General features: G+C 36.0%; 1 protein-coding gene across 1 annotated transcript in view; it reads left to right on the plus strand.

The window, feature by feature from the left end:
- fam189a1 (family with sequence similarity 189 member A1) overlaps positions 1–27,221 on the plus strand; it is a 135,223-nt gene that overhangs the window by 43,465 nt on the left and 64,537 nt on the right. Inside the window, exon 2 of the mRNA XM_030160613.1 lies at positions 26,219–26,275. Within this exon, the coding sequence (XP_030016473.1) occupies positions 26,219–26,275 (57 nt within the window). The remainder of the gene's footprint in view (positions 1–26,218; positions 26,276–27,221) is intronic.

Below are 27,221 nucleotides of genomic sequence, written 5' to 3' on the forward strand. Positions count from 1 at the left end.
GCATTCGATTTCATTCTCCCATAGTGCAAACATATCTGGATAATTGAAAGGAAAACATTTTTTTTTTTTTTTTTTTTTATGTTGCACTCTGTATTCATTTGTTGCAGCATCAAAGAGGATCTCGTGGAATGAGTGGTGGCAGTTAAAGCGAAACTGTGTGTTTGTGCTTCTGCATGTGTGAAAAATCTATCTGCAGGATGCACGGAGTCTGATGGTGATCTAAATCAGGAAGAGAACCCACAGAGTCATTGAGAAGCCTCTAATTTCTCTGTTTAGTCTGTCTTCACTTCTCTTGTGTAGCGCAGAAACAGGTCAGGGCTCTTACATTCTCCTTTCTCATCTGAAAGGAACTACAGAATTTAACATTAGATAAAAAAAAAAAAATCATAATTCATCAGATTTTTACCTTCATTTTATCTCTATCTTCATATTGGATAATTTAGCTCCAAATGAGATAAAAATGATAACAGATGAATAAATGAATGTAATATATCTTATCAGGTTTTGAGTGGTGCATGCATGGTTTTCCACAGGGCTGCTTGTAAATTCAGTCAGTTACATCAGGATGTCAGTTTGGCCAAAAAACAACAAGCAAGGATGTATTTTATTTAACAAATACCCACTGCTGTTGGAGTAGGTCCAAAAAAAAAAAGACAAATTTAACCTCAAAGCTTGTGTGTTTGTTGAATGGACCCTTTCAGATATTGTACTGGAACATTAGTGTGCTCCTGTTCATGCCATGTTGCATCATTGCTATCGCTGCTACACACAACTGCTGATAGGTCCAAAACTCATCCTCCTGCTGTGTTATTGTTAAAGTGCAATAGTGGCTGATTCATAACATCATCACTGCTTTGATTCATGAATTCAGCCAAGGTCCTGCAGACCGCCATGACTGAAGCAAAGGATGTCTCGGCTGCCACGCCCCCACCCAGCAGCAGCAGCGGCAACGGCAGCAGCCAACCTGCTGTTGTTCTACTGTTTCCATGGTAACGGCGGAGGTGCTGCGGAGCTACAAAGAGTAGTGATGATATACAAGATGGGGGAGGGGTTTGGAAGGAGGGGAGGCAGGTGGTGGGTGGAGAGAAGTGGGAATATTGTAGGAGATGGATGTTGGAGAAGAAGAGGGGGTTTTGGAGCAGGACTGGCTGGGGTTGCTGATACAGCAGGAACACAGTGGCCAAACACACATGTCTATGTTATTAGCTGCAGTGCAGAGACGCTGAGGAGCAACGGACAGCGACATAACACAGAGCATGATCCCTTCAGTGTGGTTTATATACTCTGTGTGTTTCACATGAGGGTAACACAGGCAGCATGTTCATATGGATTATATATGGTAAAAAGAAAACAGGTATATGAGAGTATACTATCAGTGGTTTCATTCTGAATCACACTTTCATGGCCATCAGAGGGCAGTTGAAGGTTACAGCCTAAATTGTCACATGAGCATTAGGAGTTTAGTTCCCCTGATGCTTATCTTCACCTTCATTTGTCTTTCATCTGGGGACATTTACAAGCAGACACACAGACAAAGAAATGTTCCTCAAGGTGAACAGAGAGGTGATTCCTCAAATCCTTACCTCATCCACAGAACACGTAGAGCTTCTCTCCGTATCTCTCAGCTGCTACAGGACTATCATACAATGGAAACTGTTGGATTTTCTCAAATAGACACATCTAAAGTGTGATGCAGCCGCCTTTCCAGTTCAGAAGTGACTGAGCAGGTTTAATCCCTGCATGTTTAATATGTATGAGAAAGCACCAAACGGGTCTACAGAAGTGAAGCTGTAACTTTATGACAGTGAGAGTGCTTTTATGAATACTTCTTTGACACCAACATGTTTCAATTGTGGATAATTGAATTTATTTCAGATTGGATTCCACCTGATATCAGTGTTAGCTTGATATCCGCAGACCAATTCTCAAATGGGAATTAGTTTGGAACCTCACTGTTCATTTTCGATTTCCAAGAGACATTATCAATGGGCACAAATGACTGGATGTAATTGGATGGAGCAGCAACCAGTCAGAGCAAAGAGAAGTGGGATGGTTGAGCCTTCTGGTAGATTGAATTTATGACATCCTGAAGTAACAACCGCATCTTTTGTATCAATAAAGGAAGTGCGGTTTGTGCATGTATTTTTGGAAAATATACTGCTTTTTGATGCATTTCAGATAATGGCTTAGGCCAGGGGTGTCAAACATGTGGCCCGGGGGCCAAAACCGGCCCACCAAAGGGTCCAATCCGGCCCGTGGGATGAATTAGTGAAATACAAAAATTATACAAAAGATGTTCACAATCAAGGATGTCAAAATAAATTTAGTTCAGTTCCATCTAAAGTGGGTCAGACCAGTAAAATACTATCATAATAAAGTATAATTTTAAAAAAATACAATTTTTTCTCTTTGCTTTAGGGTAAAAAAAGTAAAATTACACAAAAATGTTAACATTTACAGACTAGCCTTTTACAAAAAAATGTGAAAAACCTGAACAAATATAAACAACCTCAAATGTCTTAAGAGATTTAAGAGTGATTTTACCAATATTCTGTCTGTTATTAAATGTTTTGTGCATTTGTAGATCCACTGTGATCTGTACGTTGTAATGAACATGTAAAAATGAGAAGCTGAGGCCAAATAATGGCATAAATTATTAAAATTGCACTTTTTTTCTTAATAAATTTCATTTTGGTCATGGTTCATGTTTTTCCGTATTTTTTTAAAAGATAGTTTGTAGATGTAGAAATTTTGATACTATAATCTTACTTTTTTCACTCTAAAACATAGAAATTAGACATACAAATTTTGGAATTGATATTATTTATGTATTATTATGTCATTATTTTAATGATCTGGCCCACTGCAGGTCATGTTGGGCTTTATGTGGCCCCTGAACTAACATGAGTTTGACACCCCTGGCTTAGGCAGTTTTTAACAGGTAGAAGTCACTTTGAAAGGGGGCAGATCCATTCTTAGTCATGGTATATTTTATTAACTCTTCCACATGATATCGGAAAATGATTATTACAGCCACGCAACTTTCCTCTTGTGTTGGGTCGGTACCAACCCATTTTAGGTTTTAAATGCATGAAAAGAACCACTTAAAATTTGTTTATTGCATCAAGGCTTTTTGATGTCATCAGGAACCTCTATTTCAACAAAATAGTACAAAAAAATTTTTTTTCATTAAATCATAAAATGCTCTGGTTGAAATTATGACCTTTGTGTTGTTGGCGCCGGTTAGACCCAGTTATAAAAATAAGATTATAAAGCATTATTTAGAGCCAACACACTGACAGCCAGCTCCTCTAGCTTTTGGGGATTCTCATTTAGCCTTGTTATCCAGTATACCTGCACAAAAACAAAACAATCAAAGACGGGCATGTCCAGACATGTGAGGTCAATTCAGCGCACATGGAGGGGTATACTGACAAAAAAAAAGGCCCAAAAGCTCACACCAAAAATATTAAAGCCAATATTTTCATGGATAAGGAAGCCTAACAAGGTAACCAAGAGATGAGAAACAAACTGGATGATAGATTATTGTTTTTAGTGTATTTTTCAGCTGATTCAAGACATGGGTCAAAACCGACCTGTTAACATAAGAGATGGTAACAGAAAACTAACACAAGAGGAAGGTTAAGCATTACTTGAGTTCACAGGTGTCAAACATGTGGCCCGGGGGCCAAATCTGGCCCGCCAAAGGTTCCATTCTGGCCCATGGGGTAAAAGTGCAAGAATGAACCTGAACAGTCCAGGTTGTCCAAATCATTTTAGTTTAGGTTCCACATACAGACCAATGTGATCTACAGTAAAAATAACAACACAATAACCCATAAATAATGACAACGACAAATTTTCTTTGTGAAAAATTATGTGGAAAAAATTTAAGTGAAAAAAAATAACATTACACTGTGAAAATATTTACATTTACAAAACTATTCTTTCACAATAAAATGCAAATAAATACATAAATAAAAACAAAGATGAACAATCTGAAATGTGAAATTTTAACAATATTCTGCCTGTTACTAAATTTGTTGTGCATTTATGGATGTACTGTGATCTGTAGTTGTGTTAATAATAAGAGATGGAATACTATGGAAATTGTTCAAATTTTAGTTCCAAACTCCCAAATTTTAACAATATTTTGCCTGTTACCAAATGTTTATGTAACACTGTGTTTAATGTACATGTACAAATAAGTCGAGGCATAATATTGTTAAAATTGCACTCATTTTTCAAATGAAATTTCTGTTTTTTCAGGTTTTTCACATCTTTTTTGTAAAATGTAAATATTTTCATAATTTCATTGTTTCTTTTTTTGTACTAAAACAAAAAGAAAACTTGGATTTATCATTATTTATGGGTTATTATGTCATTATTTTACTGATCTGGCCCGCTTGAGATCAAATTGGGCAGAATTTGGGCCTTGAACCAAAATGAGTTTGACACCCCTGCTTTAGTTGGTGTAATTAATCTGAGTGACTTATCTGATTGATTTATTGTTTTTTTAAGAGTTTCTTGTTGATTACACAAAATGGTGTTCCAACATACTGATGCTTGTATGAGAAATAGTATCATTATTGTTAAAATAAATACACATATAAATATAATATGATGTAAAATGTATTAGGAGTATGAGCACTGCTTTTGTGTTAGTCACTCCTAGTTTACACGTGTCCATTTAATCATCTTCTCCACAGCTCAGATTTACATTTCTGAACTGGAAGTCAAAGTCACACTAGTAGCTACTCAGATCACAGGACATGAACATGTAGTAGAATAACTCACACTTTCACACATACACTGTGTCAGATTAGTTTTCGCTAAGAAGCTGCAGAGCTGAAAGCCCTCTGAAAGAGACAGTTGACTTTCTTCTTTTTCGCTGAAACTAAAAGGAAGTAAAAGAGGCTGTTACGCTTGAAAGACACCAGCAGGAGATGAGCTGACTGATGGGGGATGTACATATGGCTTTAGCGTTGCATGTGTGTGTATTTTGGTTCCTGCGGGTTTCATCATGTAAATCCTGGTTTACACTGAGACATTAGTGTGAAATCTGTCATGTGACCAGGTTATGGGGGCTTCAGTCGTTCCGGAGCGTCTGAACCAGTCAGGGTCCCTGCTCCTCTCTGTGCAGCAGCTGATGGGAAATCATTATAGATCCTGGCAAACGGCCAGTTCGTGGTTACCAAGGCAACCAGACTGGCTCCATCCATCTTGACTGCAATGATGTTTGAGAAACGCCTCGCTTTCTAAACCTTCACTCTCAGTAATGGCTTCTTTGATTGGTGCCATGCATAAATGAATAAGAATAGGTGAAGTCTATGATTTAGGTAAAATCCATATAGTTTTAGTAGATAAACATCTTTTTTTTTTTTTTTTCCTTTTCAGTAATATACAGCGATACTCACCTCCACCTCCATTTCTGCTTGCTGGTTATTATGGAAGTGTTCACTGTGGGTGTTAGGATTAAGCCATTGTATATTTATTTTATTCATTTTTGCACAGGAAAGAATACAAAAAGCAAAGACTGCAATGATAGATTAGAGAAGAATTGCTAAGAGAAGAGGGAATGTGGATTTGGCTGCACACAGCAAAGATAAAATGAAATTCACCTCAAATCTCTCTATACTCACTGACTGATAATAATAGATGTGTACCAGTTCTGCTGTTTAATTAGGTTGGAGGTTTTTGTAGTGATGCATTGAAAACTTTACTATTTAATATTAACATTTGATCCAATAGAATATAAATATTAGTACTTTATATTGGAATACGAAACAACATATATGGATATGCCTCTAAATAGTGATACATTAAATAAAATGGCAATTATCAATTTTTAGACATACTCATAATAATTCAACTTAAAATTTTTCTTGAATGAAGGCAAAAGTATAATAATAAAAAAATACAGGATTTTTGAGTCACATGTAAAAATCTGACATCAAATTTGTGCCGTTTCTGTTGTCACTATAAGAAAACTCAATTTAAATATTACATAGACTTGTAAATAGGGATGTACCGATACCGATATGAGTATTGGCATTGGCTCCGATACTCAGTGTGTGTACTCGTACTCGTACTTGTAAAAGATATCCGATACAAATGCACCGATACCACTTACGGCTGTTTGACATTCACAGTTCAGTGCAGCAGGTATGCGGCGGTGGAATAATGTGTGGGGAGTGTGAAGAGTGTGGAGATTTTTCAAAATAAATGACGGTGATAAAAGTAACTCTGACTGCAAGTAACGTTAAAGACACAAACAGATATGGACGCAGCGTTCTGTCCGTCCTCTACGTACATTCCATCTGTTTTCCAGGTGCTGGCGGATGCGTACCCAGAATGAGAATACTAGTGGGAGTACGGAATGGTGCGGACCACCGCCAGCGGAAGTGAAAACGAAACTTATCACTCATTTATCTTTTCTCTATCACTGTAAGCCCGGATAAGTAGAGTTTACTCAAAAAATTTGAGGCAAGTGATTGCGCTTAAATGATTTGAGTAATGATCAACTGATCAATTGGTTTAAGTAGGTTCAACTTTAATGCTAAAAGTATTGAACTTAAACTATTATGTAGAAAACACTAAAAGACAGGTTATTTGTACTTTAAATCTGTTATAAAATCAACCCCACTATCCAACTATTGCACTCAGCATTTTAGGTTACACTGACTTATTTCCTCAATGGTAGACAGATTAATTTATCACTGATTATACTACTTTTTTTTAAGATAGTCAAACTCTACATCTTATTCCTGACTCAATAATTATGAGTTTACTCGTCTTTTAATATTGTAGCATGAACTGTATTAGTGCAATGTCAACTATTAGCATAAAATGTACTTTTCATTTAACAAGAAGGCAATATTTCCTTATAACAAAAGCAGTCCAGGATGAACAGGAAAACCATTGTTCTTCCTATGGCTCTGACTCATGGTGCAGCTTTAAAAAAATACAAAAACAAACACAAAAAGGCCAATAAACACTGCCATACACACATTAAATCCAAATTAACACTAACACCACAACCCCACTGAACCGCTGCACATAAAAATAACACATTTTCAACAGCATGGCCAATACCCACAATGCAATGTGAAGATAAAAAGGTGTGGTCATGAATGAAACTTAGTGATTTAATTCCAATCAACTGAAACTTTTTCGTACTTTCAACTATGTCTACAAATTAGTAGAATATACTTAACATTTTATAGTAACATCATAAAACTTAAATCATTTAAGTACACTGTAATTAAAGCATTTTAGTAAATACAAATTCCGGGCTTACAGTGATACCTGCTGCAGCTAAGCTTTTAAACCTTACTAGCGTAAACGCTGCAATATTAGTATCACATTAGTGTTGCCTCTGTCGTCTCCATGTTTGTTATTACTGACTTTCTTCTTCTTCTTCTTCTTCTTCTTCTTCTTCTTCTTCTTCTTCTTCTTCTTCTTCTTCTTCTTCTTCTTCTTCTTCTTCTTCTTCTTCTCATTAAATGTTCCTCTTCTTTGTGGTATTTGTCCAGTATGGTTAATTCAGAGCGGCGCCCCCTGGTGGATTAATTGAGAAACGCTCATTCCAACACATTAAATGTCAGTAGCAGCACTTTGTTCCAGTCAGACTAATGACAACGACAATAAAGCACATTTACAAAAGGAACTAAGAACTGGAATGGGATTATTAAGTACTTGTATCGGTACTCGGTATTGGCAAGTACTCAAATGTAAGTACTCATACTTGTACTCGGTCTGGAAAAAAGTGGTATCGGTGCATCCCTACTTGTAAAATATGCTGTTCTGTGTGAGAAAAGCCCAAATGTTCAGACATAATAGATGGTGGTGACTGGTTATCACTGACTGTAAATCTCAGTGGTGTCATTATTTATGACCTGATGTCTGTTCACGATGGTTGTTATTGAACACAGGGATAAAATAAGTGAGTCTTAACAACTTCAGTAAGTCCTTTGTCTGACATAAATAACCAGGTTTGTCTTTGTAACACATGTAATGAACAGCAGTGATGAACGTTTCTGTTTCAGCCTTGTGTCTTACAGTTAAACAGTTAAGTGCAGAAGCATCATCATCATCCTCAGCAGCAGTAGTAGTAACTAAACAGGCTGAATTCTTTATCTGCGTGTAGGGGATAAGACGCAGCTTCGTGGAAAAACCAGTGAACGTTTCCTAATTGTAAATCATACAGTCTTTTATTAGTACTGAGTCGGGTCAGGGAGAGGCTGAGCGGAGCAGCTTCGGCGTCCTCTTATCACAGTAACCTCCTGCTTCTCCTGCAGCTTCACCTGCAGCGGTGCCAATACTTATTCATGACTTGAGTTCTGTAACGAACATAAGGCAGGATAAAAAAAAAAAAAAAAAAAACTCTGTGGTTTCATTCATTCAGTCACTACATAGAAACTGAGACCAAAGCAAATAGTGAAGTTAAACGCCTCGACATTCAGTTGAGAGGAACCCTGAGCCCCAGTGATAATAAAACCTGTCCATACTAATGCAGACACTTTACAAAAAGGATGTTTCTCTACATTTTAGTCTCTTTTCCACATGTAAACTATGTTTTAGGTCACAAAAAATGTTTTACCCTTTATTGGGCAAGTGACTATTTTTGGTAATTTCCTCATATAGTTTACATTACAGTGAGGACAGTGAAATAACAATCTCAGGTCCAATGTGGTCTACAGGGTCTGTAAGGTCCACCTCTGCATGAACAGTGAGTGTACCTGCTTTGTTCGGTACCATGAAGTAATGGTACTAATGTGAGGAATGATGTTCAAAGGGATAATGTGGATGTGGACAGGGGTCTGGATCAGCACTTATGTTGGTCTAATGTTCTAAAATACACGTTCCTTTCACCTTACATTTGTTTTTTGTGTATTTTTTTATTAGGGCTGGGCAAGTTATTACCGCGTTAACGTATTCATTAAATAATGCCGATGATTTTTTTTTATCTCACATTAATGCCGTTTTATTATAACTCCTATTCTTCTGCCCCTGCTTGTGTGCGTGTAGCGATTAACTCGGCAGATAGACAACAGGTTTCCCAAGAAAAGCCGGATGCCGAAAACTTCTGTCCAAATGTTTTACTTGAGACTCACTGTAAAACTGCAACATACAAACAAAATATGTCTCAGTTCTGTTCATTGCCTTAGTACATTTACATGACATTATACATTTAAATGAATGGGAGAAAGATTGCTAGCTCGATGCTAAGCTGAATGGGAAAATGCATTGACACACTAACGATTAGCATTTACAGATTAATTTAAGATTTACAACATCTTTTTATCCAGCAACAGAGGTTCACATCAGAGATATTTTATACTATTCATTCTTACAACAACTGAACATAAAATATTCACAGGCAAACATTTTTGGGGCCATACAAACAGAGTGAAAAAAACGTGTCTGTTAGTTCCTTCTTATGTCCAAACTGGCTATGGGAACACTGCAAATACAAAACATACATTAGTGTAACTTATTCCGACCACTAGAGGGCCCCCTTTGCTTGCTTTGAACAACTGAACATCACATATTATCGGGCTTATTAGTATTAGTACTTATTAGTGGGCTTAAGACTCCTGTCAATCACTCACAACTGGAAATAAACTGGTGGGGACATAAACATGGAGAAAAGTACCGGTCTTTTCCATTTTCGTTTTAAATGTCTTCAGATGGTGGGGTTGAGAAGGACACAGTTGTTTGTAAGCACTGCGATGTGGAATTATTTTTTATCACCAGAGTACTTCGAGTCTGAAATATCACTGAAAGGCAATACACGCTGTTGATGCCAGCAAACCCCCCCCCCATAACTATGCGATTAATTGTGATTAATCACAGAAATCCACACGATTAATTTAATTGCGATTAAAAATTTTAATCACTGCCCAGCACGATTTTTTATACATACTACATGGATTTTTATTTTTATATTTTTGCCACTTATGGGTAAGGAACCAAATATGGTAACTTCATTAACCTTAATTTTCTACATAATTAAAAAAAAAAAAAAAAAATCAAAAATTTCACAAAAGTAATGAAGTCTCGTTAGGTCCACCAATAACACACTAAGGTAAAAATAAATGAATTTCAGAGTATTTCTTTGAGTGCACTATAAAGGGTCAATTCGGATTTCAGATTTGGAATCAGCATGACTGATTTAGTCGAGTTCAGATGTTTTTCCTTCTGTTGAAAAAAAAAGTGTTTTGTCTTTTTTGTTACTTACGTTAGTATGACCAACTTCTGTGGGTCTAATGTTCTAAAAGTGATGTTTTCACCTTACATGTGTTTTTCTTGTATTTTTCTAAATATATATTTGGATTTAAATTTTTTGTAATTATTTTTTTGGCCACTTACGGTAAGTAACCAAATATGGTAACATCACTGACCTTGATTTTTTATGTGACAATAAAAAATTTAGAAAAATTTCAGAAAAGTAGTAAAATTATATTATGTCCTCCAATAACACACTAAGATTGAAATTTTGAATTTCAGAGTATTGTACCCTATAAAGTTAAATCAGTTTCCAAAGTTAATTTTTAAATTTTTAAAAACTCTGGTTTGTATGGATCCATGTGGAGAAGGAAAACCAGCTGCATCACACACCCCGTTCTGTACATCTACTATTGCGTTGTGCAATGAAGCTGCACCTGAAACATTAAATCCAGGAGTACATCAGTGTATGACCTGCAGTAGATCCAGGTCAGGGTCTACCTCTACATTGACTCCTCTGTGAGTCAGTACTGCTTACTAGGTTTCTTGAGTATTAAGTGGAAATAAATGATCACCAATACCTTTTGGAGATGACAAACCTACATCATGTAAGAAATAAACTCCAACAAGTCAATCAGCACCCAAAGAAACTTAAATTTATGACTGAACTTGCTGTTGTTTCACAGCTTTATGACAGATTAAAGCCTCTGAATCTGCAACATCCAGTATTATCCATGATGTCCACAGTCAAAGTCCAACACAAACAATGATTTGTTTGAGCATTTGTACCAGTTTATGATCATTTTTCCATTGCAATGTGTGGACAGAGACATTTTTTGTAAAACTAAGGTTGTGCAGACAGAATTGGAAGAAGAAAATATCTACCTACAAATATGTTCGTCTTAGTTTGGACAGGGCATAAATCTATTTGTGAGAGTCTCAGGTGAAGATTCTAAGCTGACACTCAAAAAGCAGTAAAATATTGACAGATACCATTACAGCTAAACTCAAGGTCTTACTTATCTTTTTTCCAAGATATTTATGGGAGTTTTTCCTTTATAAAGAAACAGGAAAGATGGAGACAGAGGGAATGACATGCAGTTGGAAATTAACCCTAGGTCTCTGTGTTGAAGCCGTTGGACCATGTGTTCATCCACCAGGGAAGGGAACACATACCACTGTCTGAATATTGATTATTATTATCAAGTTTTTCATGTTTACCTGTAGCTGAGTCCTATCACCACACATGTTGAGAGTGTTGCAGCTGCAGTTGAGTCACCCTCGGAGCTCGTTATTTGAACGCGAAATACAAGTGATCCTCTCTAATCTACTGTAAATATCACATCATTCTGTTTCTTCTCTAGTTTTTATTTCAAATATCAGCTCTGACTCATTTGTTTAACCCATAAAGACCCAGTACTACTTTTGTGGCAGTTCCTAAATGTTTTTTTCTCGATATTTTTAATCTTTCTCAAGTGATTTATCACAATTTACTCAAATATTACGCTCTGTATTTTGCTTCTTCAAGGGAACATCAGGTATTTTCCTATATTTAATTCACTGATCATGTAGATAAAGTTGAGGGTTTCTGCAAAATATGTTATTAACTGAACATAAACCAAGTGTTTCCATCCACTGTCATTGATCAACTCCATGGGCTTTACTGGTGAGTCAATGTTGTAGAAGATGACAGTGTTTCCATGGTAACTACGGAGCCTCTGAACATCCAAATGGGTCATATCTGATGACCATGAAAAGACAAACTGTATTTTATACCAAATATTTTACATTTATTGATAGGATTAGTGGATCAGCAGTTATTAAACAGTTTATATCAGTGAAATATTTTGGTCATTGGTGAATGTTTGGGTCTTTATGGGTTAACTTTGACTCCTCTCCAGCTAACTGCATGTTTAATTAAACTGCATTGTTACTTCTGTCTGTATTTTTGTTTCATGTGTAGCTGACTGGGTTTCTGTGATTTCACCTGGGATCCAAAACAGCGCATGAGGCTTTTGTTGGTCATAAAAACCAGTCTGAGTTCTGCTGTTTCAGACTTTGCAGAAGTCATTCGTCTGTTTAAAGAGAACTGTGAATCACGGAATTCTAAATGTTTGCTTTGGGCTTGTGTTGCGTGTCTGTGTAGGTGTTACTGTCTTTGTCTCCGTCGGACAAACATTCAGTGTAATGCATTCTTTCATGGCTGTGACACCGGCTCCTCTCATCCTGTCCAGTGAAAAGCCTGAAACTCACTTTTATTCCTGTATTCTATTTACACATCAGTGCTCTTTATGTGTTCATCCTTTTGAGTCTTCATATGTATGCACTTATGAAATCCTTGCAAAGAAAATCCTCTAGTCTTGTCCACAAGAGTTCAGTCACCTTTTTTTTTTCTTCCTTTTTTTTTTTTTTTTTTTTTTTTTTTTTTTTTTATACAATCCTTTTATATCAGATCAAATGTGCTTAATGTGAATATTCTGCCATATTCTGTTTTTTTGCTACTATCAAAAATTAGATATTAACTTTGAACCTAGATTTGTTTATATTTTGACCTACAGACAATACAGAGCTGATGGAAGCTGACATTATCTCTTGGACTCAAACCACGGAAGTTACAGTTACGTGATTGGTGTAAGATTTGACTGAATGAAGCCTTTGTTTGACTTTTGATGCTTCAGTGACTCCATTCATTTGTATCCACATCATGAAAAACTCGACAGAATCACTTGATGCAGTATATTTAATGCAACAGATCATATTTAGTGCAAAACGAAACAACTACCTCAGAGTGAGACCACTGCAAAATTATCATTTATAGGTATGTCATTTATAGGTAGTAAAATGAACATTTTTGTTTTATTCTCTAAATTACCGACAACATTTCTCTCAAATTCCGGATAAAAATATTGTTATTTCGAGCATGTATTTGCAGAACACGACACATGGTCAAAATAACAAAAAGATGCAGTGTTTTCAGACCTCAAATCATGCAAAGAAAACAAGTTCATATTCATTTCTAAACAACACAGTATTAATGTTGTAACTTGGGAAAAGTTCAGACATCAGTACTTGGTGGAATAACCCTGATTTTCAATGACAGCTTTCACGTGTCTTGGTTCTCCACCATTGCTGTTGGATGACTTTATGCAGCTCCTGGCAGAGAAATTCAAGAAGCTCAGACATGTTCCATGGCCTGTGACCATCCATGTTCCTCCAGAAGTTTTCAAAGTGGGTTCAGGTCTGCAGATTGGGCTGGCCATGACAGGGTCTTCATCTGGTGGTCCGTCATCCACACCTTTATGGACCTAGCTGAGGCCAGGAGCATTGTCCTGATAGAAAAACCAGTCCTCAGAGTTTGGGAACATTTGCTGCGTTTCCTCTACGTGGAACCAGCTCGGCTCGGCTCGACTCGGTATTCCTGGAGACCGTTTCCATTACAGGATACTACCGACTTTACAGTACCTGGACATCATAGCGATGCTGTGCATTATTTCCATGTTATCTGTTCAGAGAGTTGTTGAAAACTCGCTCGTTGCATGTTGCCTCATCTGAATTTTTACATCGGCCACCAAAGACAGAATCTCCTCGACAAACCATGGTGTAGTTTTGGGCTGTTATCATGTGGATTAATGTACTGCTATATTTACTGTCCACTTCCTTATCTGTTTTTTGTAAAATGGCGGGTCACAGAGATGAGTCTCTGACCAATCATTGGTCTGCAGTGTTATACGTCAACTTTTAGTATCTGGTCCCTAGTCCTAACCCCGGCGGAGGTGATACCAAAGAAGTAGTACCGGGTACCAGATTCCAGGTCCTTTTTCGTAATGGAAACGCAAAAAGGCCGAGCTGAGTCGAGTCGAATCAAGCCGATACCACGCAGTGGAAATGGGGCAATTGTCAGAGCAGAAGTCCAGTAGTTTTCAATAGTTATTTTTGGATTCCAGTTACTTTTGTGGTACTAATAGCACTGTTTTGCCTATTGCAAGAAGATAGTGATGGCCACAGTAGTGGTTTTTACTTCTCCTTCTTAAATAAGACATTGATCAGGTGTTTATTCAGTAGAATAAGGTGTGTTTGTGCTGGAATTCAACAGACACAGGAATGGAATGTCTGTTATACATGCAACGTGCTTATATATGAGGAAATTGCAGTGGTCTCTTAATTTTTTCCAGAGTTGTATAAAGGGAAGAAGATAAAGATCAGAGTCAGAATCTCAAAGAGGTCACCCCTCACCAGGGTAAAATCTTTATGGTAGTTCATCCTGCAAACCTACCCTTCTCTTGAGGTTATGCTCAAGATAACAGATCAAAACATATAAACACCACCTACTGGCCAGTGAATCCCCCTAGAGGATCCATGGACCTTGGTTCATGGATTAAAAAGAGAAAAGGGGAGAAGAAACTCACTGGTCAGATGGTCAGAGGTTTTCTGTGGAGGACAAGAGTTACAGGACATGTACTCCTCTGTTACGGATGAAATATATAAACTAGAAAAACAGATTGATTAAAGCACTAAAGCCTTGGAAATGTTGACCTTGTAAGATCAGACAGAAACGGAGGCGGTTGCAAGTGTTTACTTGGCTGAACTGTAGGAATATGGTTTAAATGGTCTTACAGAATACATCTAAGAAGGCATAAAATGGTGATTATAGACCTTATAATATGATGTGATTATAATAGTGATTAAAATATTAACTTTTATTTTAGTTTTACACTAACACATTGACATGATTATCAGTTTATGTTTTTGCTGCTTTTAACCTATTTGATATTTATACGTTGTTGTTTAAAACTATATGTTGTCCTTCTTAAGAGAAAAGTATGTAGCTGATCTAGACACACAATTATCCAATTTATCGTTGGAAACCCTAGGTTGACAGAGTTCATAACCATCTTCATGTAGTGCTTTTTTGGTTTTATCAAACCAAATAACAGACAGAGATCCTAAGTCTGTTGAATTTACTTTACAGGCCTTTCACTGTCCCTTATTTATTACAGCTGTTGGAAACACATATAGTGTGTACACAGCAGAAAAATAAAATCTCCTTAACATTATTCAATCAACTAGTTAAACAGCTCATACCATTACTGTACATGTACCATATGTATGATAAATAAATGATCCAGCACAAATCTGTGTGAATTGATGTTGACACACATAGAATTTTTTTTTTTTTTTATTGGTGTTATAAATCTTTCATCAAACTGTTTTAATTCAAGGCCCAAGGATGTAGTAGCTCTAATTATCTGAACATGTGTCTTCACTAGCAGTTCATTAATGCAGTTCAGATTTTTCCCCGTGCTGTAATTTGACAACTTTATGTTTTTAACTTGTGGAGAAATCATTGGTAAATTACTTCTTTACACCCAGAGACTATTGACCCTCGAGTCTTTCACATAGCGCTTATTGGATTCACAGACTAGAAGCTGCAAAAGGCCGAAGCTACTCCGTTTTCAGACTCAAAACAATAAAAATTACCTGGAGCTTATAATCAGGGTCAGTGTTTCTTTTTAAAATCCTGCTGGTACAGGCTTGTAGTTTCGTTGCTCCACTGCTGCAGTTGATTTATTTTATTCTTTTTTACTGAGCTTGTTACGTGGTCTGTGATTTTTATTGGGCCGCCTATAAATTAAGAAAAAAGTGGTTAATATGCTAACGCAGAGAAGGATTCCTCAGCGTTTTTTTCAGCGTGTCTCTGGGTGCGCACTGCCCAGGTTTCAGTGACTAATGCTGCTAAGTATTGCATGTTAATCCTGTTCAGGAAGCAGCCAAGGGGAAAAGCCTCAAGTGACTGACAGCTAGCAAAACTATGACATGGTTTCTGCTGTGGCATCAGCTACAAACTCACATAGACACACAAGTACGCACACACCCGCAGGCTTTCATGCATGGAGACACGGATGCACACGGCACTTCTTCACCTTTCAGATGTGTCGGTCAGTGGTGGTGATCAGTCAGCCGTCATCATGTGTCTGCTGCATGCTTTTTTAACATGCTTGATGTATACACTAAATGACATGGCTGAAAGAAAACTAGGCTGTCTTCAGTCTGTCACAGTGGTACAAAAACATCTCTGGTCAGGTTCATGACCTGGTCTTTGGAGACTGACGTAAGAACGACGCCCTCATAAACAGTTGAATAATTCAAGTAAATGCACAAGCAGTCTGCCAAAACTGACATGAATGTACAAAACGTGGGGAAAATACCATTGAGGGTTTTAAAAATATTATCTGACTGATGCATTTTGGCTGAAACACTGTCATGATTAAGGTTTGGTTATTTATTTTTATTTATTACATTTTTTTAACAAGTCTTTGTGCACTTTTTAACTTTTTACTGAAGTTTACCAGTTCTTTCTATTTATTACAGTTTGACATTTTCTATTCAGGTGAACTCTGCTGTTTGCTTTTTAAATAAGTCGTTGTGCACTTCTTAACATGTTAACCTTTTACTGAAGTCTTCTAGGGACTATGGTTTGACATTCTTTTTGTCCTGGTATTTTAATTTATTTGATATTTTGTTTTTATCTGAGTCCAGATCAGTGAGGCTCTAAGAGAACTTGCCCATGTGTATTTGTTATTGTCCTCTATGTCTGTGTTTTATCTTAATGTTTTGTAATGCAGATACCCTCTCCTGTTAGTGCAGAAAAAAATCTACCTACAGGTATAAATGAAGTTACCTTGACCTTGATTTAGGCATAAAAACATTTTGGTTATGACAAAGATCCCAAATATAAAAAGACTGTGTAGCATACGCTTCACCAATGTCTTCTCCTGAGTGGGCGTGGTCAGAAAGGTTGAGAACAAGAAGATTAATAAGGTAGAAATATAGTAATGATAATAATGCACTAATATCATGTGTTTAATGGTATCTACATTATTTTATATATTTTATATATCTTCAGATAAGATTTGTACTGCGACGTCTCACAATAATGTGTTGCTAAGACAAAGATGGACTTAAAGCAAAGTCAGTTTACTTATGATCTGAAAAACGTTATTTCATTAAACTGTTTAGAAGATGTGTTCCTTATGGAAAGATATTTACTTGAGTGAATTTGGGGCAAAAAAATCTGCCCAAATATGTCAATTATGATCACTTCTTCCTGTTGGAATGAGTGGGATAGGATCTGCAGCTAGCCTCTTTATTAGCACTTTCTGTTGTACAAAACAGTTCTAGCTCTGTTTATTCATTGTTAATCCAAATGTCTGTAAATAAAACACCTGATGCATTATGTTCAACCTGGAGGAGGGATCCCTTCTTATATATAATATGTTATATATATGAATAAAGCTGAGTTGAGCTGACAGTGGAGAAACTATGTGCCAGAGAAACTGGACTCTTAAACTGTCTCATTCTTAAAGATTTTTGGTGTGGATTAGAGAGAGAAGGTCTTATTTCATATTGTTTCCCTGCTACGTTCAGGATACATATGGTTAATAAATGTGGTTACATGCTTACAAAACTCATTTATGGCCAGAAAAAGCAATTTTTAGTTTTGTTCAGTCTTTTTGTAAATTGTGATCTGTGATTAAAGACAGGAAGGAAAACCAGTGCTGTCTTTGTTCTGCTTTTTTTTTTTTCCAGTACCAAACCTCAGAAAAACATTCAAAGACAGGATTGAAATTTCATGAGTGCAACAGAAATGGATATAAAACATGTTAATGATGTCAGCTCACAGAATGGGAAGCAATGACACTGTTGTCATGGCACCAAAAGCAAGAAGCTCTAATTTTGTCTGTGCAAAATTCTCCATTTTCAGAGCTTTTTGGTTCTCTATCCCCAGTCTTTTCATCATGTCTTATCACATTTTTCATGAGGTTTTGGCTTTTGGGGAGAATGCCGTTTTGGTGCCAACATACAGCAGAAGTCCATTCAGTTCCAAAATGATATATGATATACATAAAATTTGTAGACATTAGATATTTAAGATAGAGTAAAAACATTAAAAAAAAAAACACTTGCATGTGGGCTGTGACACTGTCATGGCTACGGTTTGTTCAGGTTTAGTCACAAAAACAGCTTGGTTAGGGTTAGAGAGGGATCAGGAATGGACTAAAGAAAAAGGTTACATGATGAATGATGCTGTTTCAGATTGGAATGTGACACAAAGACTGTTTTGACATTGAAAAAGAAAAACACCTTGAAAACCCATTTTAATTTTTCTATTTTAAAATGAAAATGAATTAACCACTAATTTTTCTTTTGGTTCTGAAAAGAAAATCTAATTACCAAAACATACACAGACCCAATGACAGGATTATTCCAACAGAGTACATCCTGTGGACCACACTGCTAATCACTTATAGTTATGAGGCTGGGGGCTTCTGGTTTTCCAAGGTGGTTGGGGTATGAATTTATAACCTGGACTGGAAACCCTTCACTTCTCCGTCCTGATCTTTCTGACCTCGCTTTATATAAAAACGCCAAAAAACATCCACAAATTGATGTCATCCTGATGTGTATCCTGTATTTTTTATTTATTTTTTTTCTGCTGTCTGTATCAGAACGGAATGATAAATAAATAAATAAATAAATAAATAAATAGCACCAGGTCTAGTGGGTACCAAGGTGAGTGAAGAAGTGGAAGATTGACTGGAGAGTGGAACACGATAGAGGGAAATAGAAATGAGAAGTCTGGGGAGAGATAGTAGTGAGAGTGACTGTGTAAGTGCAGGGATATACTGTGACTGTGGGTGCAGAGCAGGAGCAAGAAATACTGAGATAAGAGTATGATACAGGGAGAAATTGGGTTGGAAAGACAGCATCATTCGAAAGGGGGAGAATCAATATCTAGAAAGGCAGCGAAGAGAAGGAAAGAGGTAGAGCATGATGGGGGAAATGGGGGAGTATGTTGGCGTTTAATGGAGGGTGAAGAGGGCTGAAAGGCAGAAGGAGAGCATGGAGGAATAGATGCCTGGAGGTTATGAGTACCCTTTGTTCGTGCACACTTTGATACACAAATTCACACCCACAGCAGCAGTTCATGGTGAGAACACAGCACCACACCCTGAGCCAGGCGTGAAATGGATGTTTTTCATTTATTCAGGTGTCTCATTTGAGAACAGCTGCTGTTTGGAGTGATCTCTACAAAGCACAAACATACATGAACAGATGGGGTTAATAATTAGATGAAACTGTAGATGTAATGTCAGATTTGTCCAAGTGGCTGTAAATTCGTTTCATCCACGGCTTCAGCTTAACGGGCCGGTTTTTAAGAAGACGAAGCAAAAACTCCTTTACGTCAGTGGACCAGTACAAATAGAAAACCTGGATCAGCTAAATGTCTAAGAAAGCACTCGAACTTGTATAAACTGGAGATTAAATACAGTAGTGTACATTAATGATTATTTTATTTTAATTCATTTGTTTCTGTTACTGTCTTTTATTGCATTCGTTTTTATTGCTTTTGTTTCGAGATGTGATGTCGTCTTTTTATTGCTTTTACTGTCTTCATTCTCTCTTTGTTTTTATTGAGCAGTTATGTTGACTTTCTGCTTTCTCTGTCTCTTGTTTGCATCATCTGTTTGGCACCGTGTACCATTTTATTTCCTCTTGTTTGTAATTTTGTCATCTCTGACATGCATTTGTTTAGCCTCATGGATTTGCACTTTGTGTTGTTACAGTAGCTTTTTCTGCAATAGATTATTATTATTGTTGTTATTATTATTATTATTATTAGTGGTGCTAGAGCAGTAGTAGTAGTACTGGTGGCTGTGGTGGTGGTGGTAGTAATAGTAATAATAGTAATGGTGGTAGTAGTAGTACCAGAAGGAGTAGTAGTGGTCATGGCAGTGGTAGGTGTAGTAGTATTAGTAGTATTAGTAGTATTAGTAGTAGTAGTAGTAGTAGTAGTAGTAGTAGTAGTAGTAGTAGTAGTAGCAGCGGGTGTAATAGTGGTGGTGGTGGTGGTGGTAGTAGTAGTAGTAGTATTAGTAGCACTAGGAGTAGTAGTAGTAGTTATAATAGTGGTGGTAGTAGTTGTAGTAGTTGTAATAGTGGTAGTAGTCATAGTATTAGTAGTAGTAGTACTAGGAGTAGTAGTAGTAGTATTAGTTATAATAGTGGTGGTAGTAGTAGTAGTTATAATAGTGGTAGTAGTCGTAGTATTAGTAGTAGTAGTTATAATAGTGGTAGTATTAGTAGTATTAGTAGTAGTAGTACTAGGAGTAGTAGTAGTAGTAGTAGTTATAATAGTGGTGGTAGTAGTAGTATTAGTAGTAGTAGTTATAATAGTGGTAGTATTAGTAGTATTAGTTATAATAGTGGTGGTAGTAGTAGTATTAGTAGTAGTAGTTATAATAGTGGTAGTAGTAATAGTATTAGTTATAATAGTGGTGGTAGTAGTAGTAGTAGTTTTAATAGTGGCAGTAGTCGTAGTATTAGTAGTAGTAGTTATAATAGTGGTAGTAGTAATAGTATTAGTTATAATAGTGGTGGTAGTAGTAGTATTAGTAGTAGTAGTTATAATAGTGGTAGTATTAGTAGTATTAGTTATAATAGTGGTGGTAGTAGTAGTATTAGTAGTAGTAGTTATAATAGTGGTAGTATTAGTAGTATTAGTTATAATAGTGGTGGTAGTAGTAGTAGTATTAGTTGTAGTCAATATAATAGTGGTAGTAGTCGTAGTATTAGTATTAGTAGTTATAATAGTGGTAGTAGTAGTAGTAGTTATAATAGTGGTAGTAGTAGTCATAGTTCTAATAGTGGTAGTCATATTAGTAGTGGTAGTTATAATAGTGATAGTAGTAACAGTAGTAGTATTAGTAGTAGTAGTTATAATAGTGGTAGTAGTAGTAGTTATAATAGTGGTAGTAGTAGTAGTTATAATAGTAGTGGTTGTAGTAGTAGTATTTGTAACAGTAGTTATACTAGTGATGGTAGTACTAGTAGTATTAGTAGTCATAGTTATAATAGTGATAGTAGTAGTAGTAGTTATAATACTGGTAGTAGTAGTAGTAGTAGTAGTAGTTATAATAGTGGTGATAGTATTAGTAGTAATAGAGGCAGCACTAGTGGTCATAGCAGTGGTAGAAGTAGTAATAATAGTAGTAGTAGTAGTAGTAATAGTAGTAATAGTAGTAGTAGCAGTAGTAGTAGTAATAGTAGTAATAGTAGTAGTAGCAGTAGTAGTTGTAATAGTAGTAGTAGTAGTAATAGTAGTTGTAGCAGTAGTAGTAGTAACAGTATTTATTAATTCATTTACTAAGTCGTTGCCACTTCTCACACAATAAATGCCAGAAGTCTTCAAACCAGATAACCAGATGGAAAGTACAACATACGGTTGTGAATAAAAGCCACTTCAGTCTGATGTTTGAACACAGGACAGACCTTCAACAGTTCTTCACAGATAAACGTTTTATACTGAAACACAACATAGATATGTTTATGCGTATTGGATGACATTTCTTTCTTTTCGATTTGTATTACTGCACTATAAAGTGGTCAAAAGGAGAAGAAAAGCAGAAAATACTCCATTTGTTTTCACCCAGTTATCAGAGGGGGTTTGGGCATGGGTTATTTTACCAAACAGACACAGTTCCTGAACAACATTGCATAACGCACCAAGAGACAACAAATACACATCAATATGAGCTCCTGAACATGTACATTTATCAACAATGAAGAAGATGGTTGACAGTTGAAGTTTTAGGCTCTTCTCATTTCTTCTCATCCTCTTCTTCCTGCTTGTGACTCAGAGGTTCATCCCAGTGCAGCATCTTGAGGGATTTCTCAGTTCTTAAAATACTCATGGAGGAGTGAGGATGGAGGAGGTTGACCGGAGAGATGAGGATGTACAGGACTGTTTTCAACCACTGTGACCAAAAAAATAAGCATGGAATAGGGAATAGAATGGAATATACACAAAGTAGGAATTTAAAAAGAAAAGTTTTTCTATCTATGTAGATTTGTTTTAGTTATTATGTTTAGGTTCTCAGGATGCCCTCAGGCCATTTTTGTTGTTTTTCTTTTTTGATTTAGTGATCATTATGGCTGTGTTACAGCTTATTGCATGAATTTCTGCAAGAATTCTTCTTTTTTGGAGTCCCCAAGAGCCAAAATTGTACAAAAACTACTATAAGATCATCATATTGTTTTTTTTTTCTGCATAAATCTCTGAAACAACTTAAACACTGCTCAAAATTACCAATAATAATAATAATAACAACAACAACAACAACAACAATAATAATAATAATAATAGTAATAATAATAATAATAATAATAATAATAATAACACATTTTATTTGTAATGCACTTTACATTCGAGACCAAAAAGTGCACAATACAAAGCAACAATACATACTAAAAAACAAATAAAATCAACTGATAAAATTTAGTTTAATCGTTTTCAGGATTTGAATGCTTTCAATGGCAGTTTGAAATCATGATTCCACTTGTTTTATTTTTAATAACTAATAATTAAATAATTTGATAACTAACCTAAACAACACATAGTATGATATCTTCTGTATAATTCAGAGTGGAGGGATGTGGCATTGTTTTATATCAGAGTCTCCAACATGTCAAAGATCAGCAATAACATACGATTATATAATAAAATATTCTTGGTGACAAATGTCTCATTGACTTACATTGTCATTCTCAAAATACTAATGCAATGAAAACAATGTTGTTGCTACTTCAAAAAAAAAAAAAAAATCCAAGACTCTGATCACAATCAAAAACCGTAACATCATGTATTCAAGGGTAAAAATTCTGAAAATAATTAAAGTTTTGGTGGTTTTGAGCAGAGCTGAAATGATTTAAGAAATGTATCCGGGAAAATAAAACAAAAAAATATTGATATATGAAGGTTTTATAGTTTTGTTTTGTTTTTTTTGTGTATGTGCATTTTTGACTTGTGGGTAGTACATCAGAGGGATCCACAAGGGTTTTTATGATCAAATGTGTGATCAGACTTCTAAATAAAAGTGTATGTATTTGTCTGATGATGCTACACTGTGAATTTCATTAAAAAGTTTCCATGAACGATACTATGTTCATCTGTTCACCTGTAGCAAAACATCAGACAAATGACAAATGATGCTTGTGTTCCATTTGGCATTTTCAGGCAACATAAAAACAAACAAACAAAAAAAAACAGCTCTGAGGCAAGACTGTGTCAGTTTGCTGTGTGTTGTTTGTTACCTCAACTCTGTCTGAGGTGGGAGGAAAAAAGGTACTAGGAGAGGAGTCGAGGAGGCACATACTGAGAAATGAAGAAGCTGTAGAAATAGTCAGCGCTTTGACCAAACTGTCGGTGTTGGGCCTCCATTTGCGCACATCTGAACCACTGGCAGCAGCCAAATTAAATGAGACGACTGTCAGAGTGCACAGTGTGGAGGAGCAGGTTGTGTAAGGAGTGAATCACACTTGTAAGAAGCTGGGAGCACATAAGACGGCTTTAAAATCTAACAGTGAAGAAATGTTGCATCACACCCAGAGCCTTAAATAAGCACAGTGTACAGTTTACTTCATACAACAGCTTGTTGTTCAGTTTAGGGAAAGAGACCAGTTATGATCCACTGATGGAAAAATGATGACAAATCTGATGACAGATGGGCACAGATTAGACAAACACAAGCACAACTCCCACCTGGTCTGTGTGCAACTCAACCCATTATGTTCAGTTACTGCTGCCGCTGTAGATTCACTCTGGAAACTGGAGAACTGAGGTCCATATTGGAAGTCTGCTATGGTGGATGTTAAAGGACCATGAGTAAAAAGCTCAATTAGAAATGTAGAGTCAGATTATTTAAATCCGCTTCATCTTTGTCTATGCACCTGCACTGCAAAAATAAAAGAATAAAAATAAAGAAAATAAAAATAGGAAAATTAAACTCATTACTGGGTTAAAATGTCGTATTTCAAGTAAAATTATTTGCCAGTGCAGTAAGAAAATTACACTAATAAAGTTTTCTTAAAATAAGAAAATATAATCTAAGGATCAGAGAACGCCAAAATTATTATTTCTATCTATCTATCTATCTATCTATCTATCTATCTATCTATCTATCTATCTATCTATCTATCTATCTATCTATCTATCTATCTATCTATCTATCTATCTATCTATCTATCTATCTATCTATCTATCTATCTATCTATCTATCTAATCTATTCTATTTGATCTTATCTTCCTATGGAAAAAAAATAAGAGACCACTGCAAAATTATCACTTTCTCTGATTTTACCATTTATAGGTATGTGTTTGAGTAAAATGAACATGTTTGTTGTATTCTCTAACTCTACTCTAACCTCTGGAATGTGATAAGAAGACAACAGATGGTCACATATCATCTTACTGAGCCTCATGAAAATCAGGTTTATTCACCAAATATACTAAAATTCTCCCTAAAGGTTTACTCTTATACAGCCAGATCTACAGCTCTGGAAAAAATAAGAGACCACTGCAAAATTATCATTTTATCTAATTTTACCATTTATAGGTATGTGTTTGAGTAAAATTAACATTTTTGTTTTATTCTCTAAACTACCGACAACATCTCTCCCAAATTCCAAATAAAAATATTCTTATTTAGAGCATGTATTTGCATAACACAACACATGGTCAAAATAACAAATAGATGCAGTGTTTTCAGACCTCAAATCATGCAACAAAAACCAGTTCATATTCATTTCTAAACAACACAAAACTAATGTTGTAACTTGAGAAAAGTTCAGACATCAATATTTGGTGGAATAACCCTGATTTTTAATGACAGCGTTCACGTGTCTTGGTTCTCCACCATTACTGTTGGATGACTTTATGCAGCTCCTGGCAGAGAAATTCAAGAAGCTCAGACATGTTCCATGGCCTGTGACCATCCATGTTCCTCCAGAACTTTTCAAAGTGGGTTCAGGTCTGGAGATTGGGCTGGACATGACAGGGTCTTCATCTGGTGGTCCGTCATCCACACCTTTATGGACCTAGCTGAGGCCAGGAGCATTGTCCTGATAGAAAAACCAGTCTTCAGAGTTTGGGAACATTATCAGAGCAGAAGTCCAGTAGTTTTCAATAGTTATTTTTGGATTCCAATTACTTTTGTGGCACTAATAGCACTGTTTTTACCTATTGTAAGAAGATAGTGATGGACACAGTAGTGGTTTTTATACTTGTCCTTCTTAAATCCCCCCCCAGTCTCTCTATATCTCTATCGCTCTCTCTTTTCTCCTCCTTTACTCTCTCTCTCTCTCTTTAACCCCAACTGGTCAAGGCAGACAGCCATCCTTCAGGAGTCTGGGTCTGCTCGAGGTTTCTGCCCGTTAAAGGGAAGTTTTTCCTCGCCACTGTCACCAATCACAAGTGTTTGCTCCTGAAGGATTCTGTTGGGTCTCTGTAAACTTAATTTGATTCTGATTTGAATTGATAAAGCACTTTGTGACTCTGTCTGTGAAAAGTGCTCTATAAATAAAATTTACTTTACTTTACTTACTTTATATAAGACATGGATCAGGTGTTTATTCAGTAGAATAAGGTGCGCTTGTGTTGGAATTCAACAGACACAGCAATGGAATGGCTGTCATACATGCAGACATGCTGATTTATGAGGAAATTGCAGTGGTGTCTTAATTTTTTCCAGAGTCATATATGGTCTTATGAAGATGTAATGACTCAATAGATGTGTATAGACAAAACTGCATAAAACAAGTGCAAATTTCTTGAGGGCATCAGTTACTGTCTGTCATACTCATCCCCAAACAATGGAGCTTGTTTTGTTTTAAATATTGCTTAATATTAGTTGTAATATCGAAGTGGAGTCACTCAAGATGAAAATTCTTGGAACAAGTCAAATAATCTTAACAAGATTAAGTCACAATAGTAAATAAATCTCTCAATATTCCAAATTCAAGTCAGTTTATGTAAGTCAGGCATTCCTTGTTTGTGGTGTGAAACTCTCCGATGCAGTTTGTCGTTCGTTTAACTGTGTGTATATGTACAGTATGTCTGTATTTTCAGCCTGTCTCTTGTTTTCCCTCCCAGGTGCTGCTGTCTGGGCTGATCGGCGTCGTGTCGTGGAAAAGGCCGCTCTCTCTTGTGGTGAGTGTCCTCTGAACACCCACACTCAGCTGTTAATGTGACAACCCTGAACAAAACAAAAATACCCAAGAGGAGTATTAGTTTGTGATTATGAGAATAATAATGATTTGACCACATACATAGCACTTAGGCCTATTTGTCTGGTTTTTATATTGCACAGACATTCAGAGACAAAAAAAAAAAAAACATTATTCCTGAACTTAACCCATAAAGACCCAAACATCCACTATCAACCAAAACCATGTACCGATGTAAACATTTAATACCTGTTGATCCACTAATTCTATCAAACCATGTAAATAATTGGTGAAAAATGCAGTTTGTCATCTTTTCATGGTCATCATATATGACCCATTTGGACGTTCAGAGGCTCTGTAGTTACCGTGGAAACACTGTCATCTTCTACAATATTGATTCACTACTAAAACACATGTAGTTTTACGAATGCCAGTGGATGGAGGCAGCTGTTTCATGTTCAATTAATGCTATATTTAACTAAAAAACTCACTTTTTCTTCAGTTTTCTCTGTTTTTGACATAATAACCCTCAACTTTAACCTGAACTTTTATGAACATTTACATAATCAGTGAATTAAATATAGGGAAATACCTGAGTTTTGACTTAGAAACACAAAATAAAGAGCATAATATTATAATAAATGGTGATAAATGACTTAAGAAAGGTTAAATTGAGAGAAAAATTCATCTGGGAGCTGACACAAAATTAGCATTGGGTCTTTATGGGTTAAATAGGATCAGGGGTAATATTTTTGAATTATAACAAGACAAAACAAACCAAGAATGCAAGAAATAGTGCATATTGCATTCATTTGGAAACATTGCTGATGCCAAAAACTCATACAAAACACTTGAAAATGTTGGCATCTCTTTGTTAACCCAGTTGGCTTCACAATTCCTTTTTTAAAATGTTTTTATGTTTTATGATG

This window comes from Sphaeramia orbicularis, chromosome 3 (assembly GCF_902148855.1).
Source record: "Sphaeramia orbicularis chromosome 3, fSphaOr1.1, whole genome shotgun sequence".
In the NCBI taxonomy this organism is placed as follows: domain Eukaryota; kingdom Metazoa; phylum Chordata; class Actinopteri; order Kurtiformes; family Apogonidae; genus Sphaeramia; species Sphaeramia orbicularis.